Source organism: Oratosquilla oratoria, chromosome 24 (assembly GCF_046742065.1).
Source record: "Oratosquilla oratoria isolate Oo_2021 chromosome 24, ASM4674206v1, whole genome shotgun sequence".
Classification (NCBI taxonomy): Eukaryota; Metazoa; Arthropoda; class Malacostraca; order Stomatopoda; family Squillidae; genus Oratosquilla; species Oratosquilla oratoria.
The window spans coordinates 50,698,687-50,701,186 of record NC_134800.1 but is presented as its reverse complement, the minus strand read 5'-3'; the positions used below and the strand labels follow the sequence as shown (position 1 = coordinate 50,701,186).

The following is a 2,500-nucleotide window of genomic DNA, read 5'->3' as shown; positions in this document are numbered from 1 at the left end:
GCTCAAATAATTACTTGAATAAACTGAATATGTTTACTGAATCAGACAAAATGGGGGAATGGTATGAGAATTGACTGATTAAATTCAATTCTAGTATCGTTACGGTAGATATCAAGTAGGCAAAACTTGGTAAAATGCGATTACAATGGGTTGCAATGAAAGGACATAACATTATATCAAGATCGAATGTTTAGTAGTAAATAAATTAAGATATAATAGGTAAATTAATAGATAAATGAGTTAGTAGATTGATAAGTGAATAGATTGATTAATTAGTTAATTAATTAATTAATAAAGAAGTAAATTAATAGAAAGGTAAATTAATAAATCAACAAACATAAATATTTAAAAAATAATTAGTAAGTTCATGAATATGTGAATAAATAAATACAGAAATAAATCAAATTTGTTGTAGTCTGCCACATTGTCAAGTCAACAGCCACTATCGGAACATTATGGAAAACCGCAAGATCGAAGATATATTCACATAAAATGATTGGAAACAAAATTTCTGAAAACTGTTCCGCAAGAATACAGTCGCTTTCCGTATCCACGGATTCAAACAAATCTAAATCGTGTTCCACGAAGGAAACGAGTCTATCAGGAGACCGCTTGGTCCATAAAAATACTCCTTAGCTCCCACCTCCCTAGATAGTTACCTGGTCAGCTCCTCCCTCTTCCGGTTGTCAATGTTCCTCGTCCGGCTTCCGTTTCGGGACTTGGCTTGTGTTTCCAAGGCGACGCTTGAGGCATCGTCACTCAGATTCGGATCGCTGACGGCACGACCTATGCCAGAGGTGGCGGAATTGCCAGCGTGGCGGGGAAGCGATCGGCGTCTTAGGAAAGACAAGAGAATTCGGTGTTGTAGAAAAGATCACATCAAAGGAAAGCTAAATAGAAAGGGTATGATGGGAACATGCTCTGCTTTGTTGTTATGGGCCTGTAATGGCGGCATAGAATATTCTTTGTGTGTTGTACATACGTATTTGTAATATTGTTTATTTATTATTATATATTTTATATATTATTGTGAGAACCAAGTGTTCATTTAAGCGTATATGTTTTTCCCGCCAAGTCTGAGCTTCTTGGCGTCGCTTGGCGTCGGAGTCAGCCTTGGTTCGGCTTACAAAGCGAGCGCACGCTTGTCTTAATAGCGCCTTATCCCACTGAGAAATATAGTATTTTACATTATTATTTGGTTTATTTAGCCACACCCTGTACATACGGTGGCAGCGGAAAAACAATTCAGTGTTTATTTGTATTGTGTGAATTAAATTTTGTGCAGAACGCTCGTATTCGTTGTGAACTTTGAAAATTTGCCGGCCAGTGATATTGCGTTTGTTGGCGTTTGTGCTTTTCTCCCATTTTTCTTTCCAGCCAGGTGATTTTTTTTTTCAGTGACAATGGAACTATTCATACCTTTCTCTTGAACATTTTGTGCGTAATTAGGCGCAGGAACATTTTTCTCTGAGTGCGCTAGGTGATTTTTTTGTTCCCGCGTGCTCTTCCCGTTGGCGTCGGCGTTTAAGCGTTACATCGACATCAGCTGTAAATTGAACCCTGGATGGTGAAGGATTTTGGACAGACAAATTTACCTACGCATTCTTCACATCGGACGGTGATCATCGTTCGCTGATTTCCATAGTGACTTTCGTCTGCTCAAACATTAAGAGACTTAGCATCAACATCTCAGAAGAGAACGTGGGCCCTAGCCATCCACCCTGGAACCCCCTCCCCCTGCCAACAGTCTTCTATATTCCAGCCTCTAAGACTGGCCTTCAATAGCTTAAAAAAAACTTGGAAACCATCGCCGGACTGTCGTCTTTCCTCCGTGTGACCTACCACCTCTACACTGACGGTTCCCTACAGGGAGTTGCAGTGCTGGTTTTGCTCTGTTTTCTCCCAACATGGAGCCACTACAAAGGGGCGGGACAGACCGTCGACTCTCCAACTCATCAAGTTCTACATATTCTGAACTGAATGGACTCCTGGACGTTGTTACTTTGCTGACTGGAACCAGAAACAACGGTTTAACCATCTGTGATTCACAGCTGGCCCTCAGTGCCCTCTCTTCTCCCAGCCTTACAGATCAATACATGGTCACACAAATACTCACTCAGCTGGCCATGGCCCACGTAAACTCACTGTTGGTGCATTTCCTGTGGATTCCCTCCCACATTGGATTTCTGGACAACGACACGGCTGACCATCTTGCGAGGACAGGCTGTGCATTGGATCCATCAACTGTTGGTGCTGAAGCTACTTCCCTCGTATACTTGAAAACGATGGCACACCAAGCTGCCCACTCCCCCACTTGCCACCGCAGCAATGCTGAAAGAGGTGCTAGTGCGTCCATCCAGCACTACGAAAACTTCATACAGAGACCATACAAGTATCGACCCAATGGACTTTCGATTCATCGGCTCAATGTTATTACGTGCCCACCTTAGACTATGCTACCGACCAGTGGACGTGCCTCGCTTCCCCTCCAGTAGGCTAT

The 2,500-nt window shown here is 42.4% G+C and overlaps 1 protein-coding gene across 1 annotated transcript in view; it reads right to left on the bottom strand.

Annotated features, from left to right (window-relative positions):
- The window catches only part of LOC143038627 (katanin p60 ATPase-containing subunit A-like 2), a 59,401-nt gene that overhangs the window by 26,978 nt on the left and 29,923 nt on the right, over positions 1 to 2,500 (bottom strand). Inside the window, exon 6 of the mRNA XM_076208093.1 lies at positions 660 to 836. Coding sequence (XP_076064208.1) covers positions 660 to 836 — 177 coding nt within the window. The remainder of the gene's footprint in view (positions 1 to 659; positions 837 to 2,500) is intronic.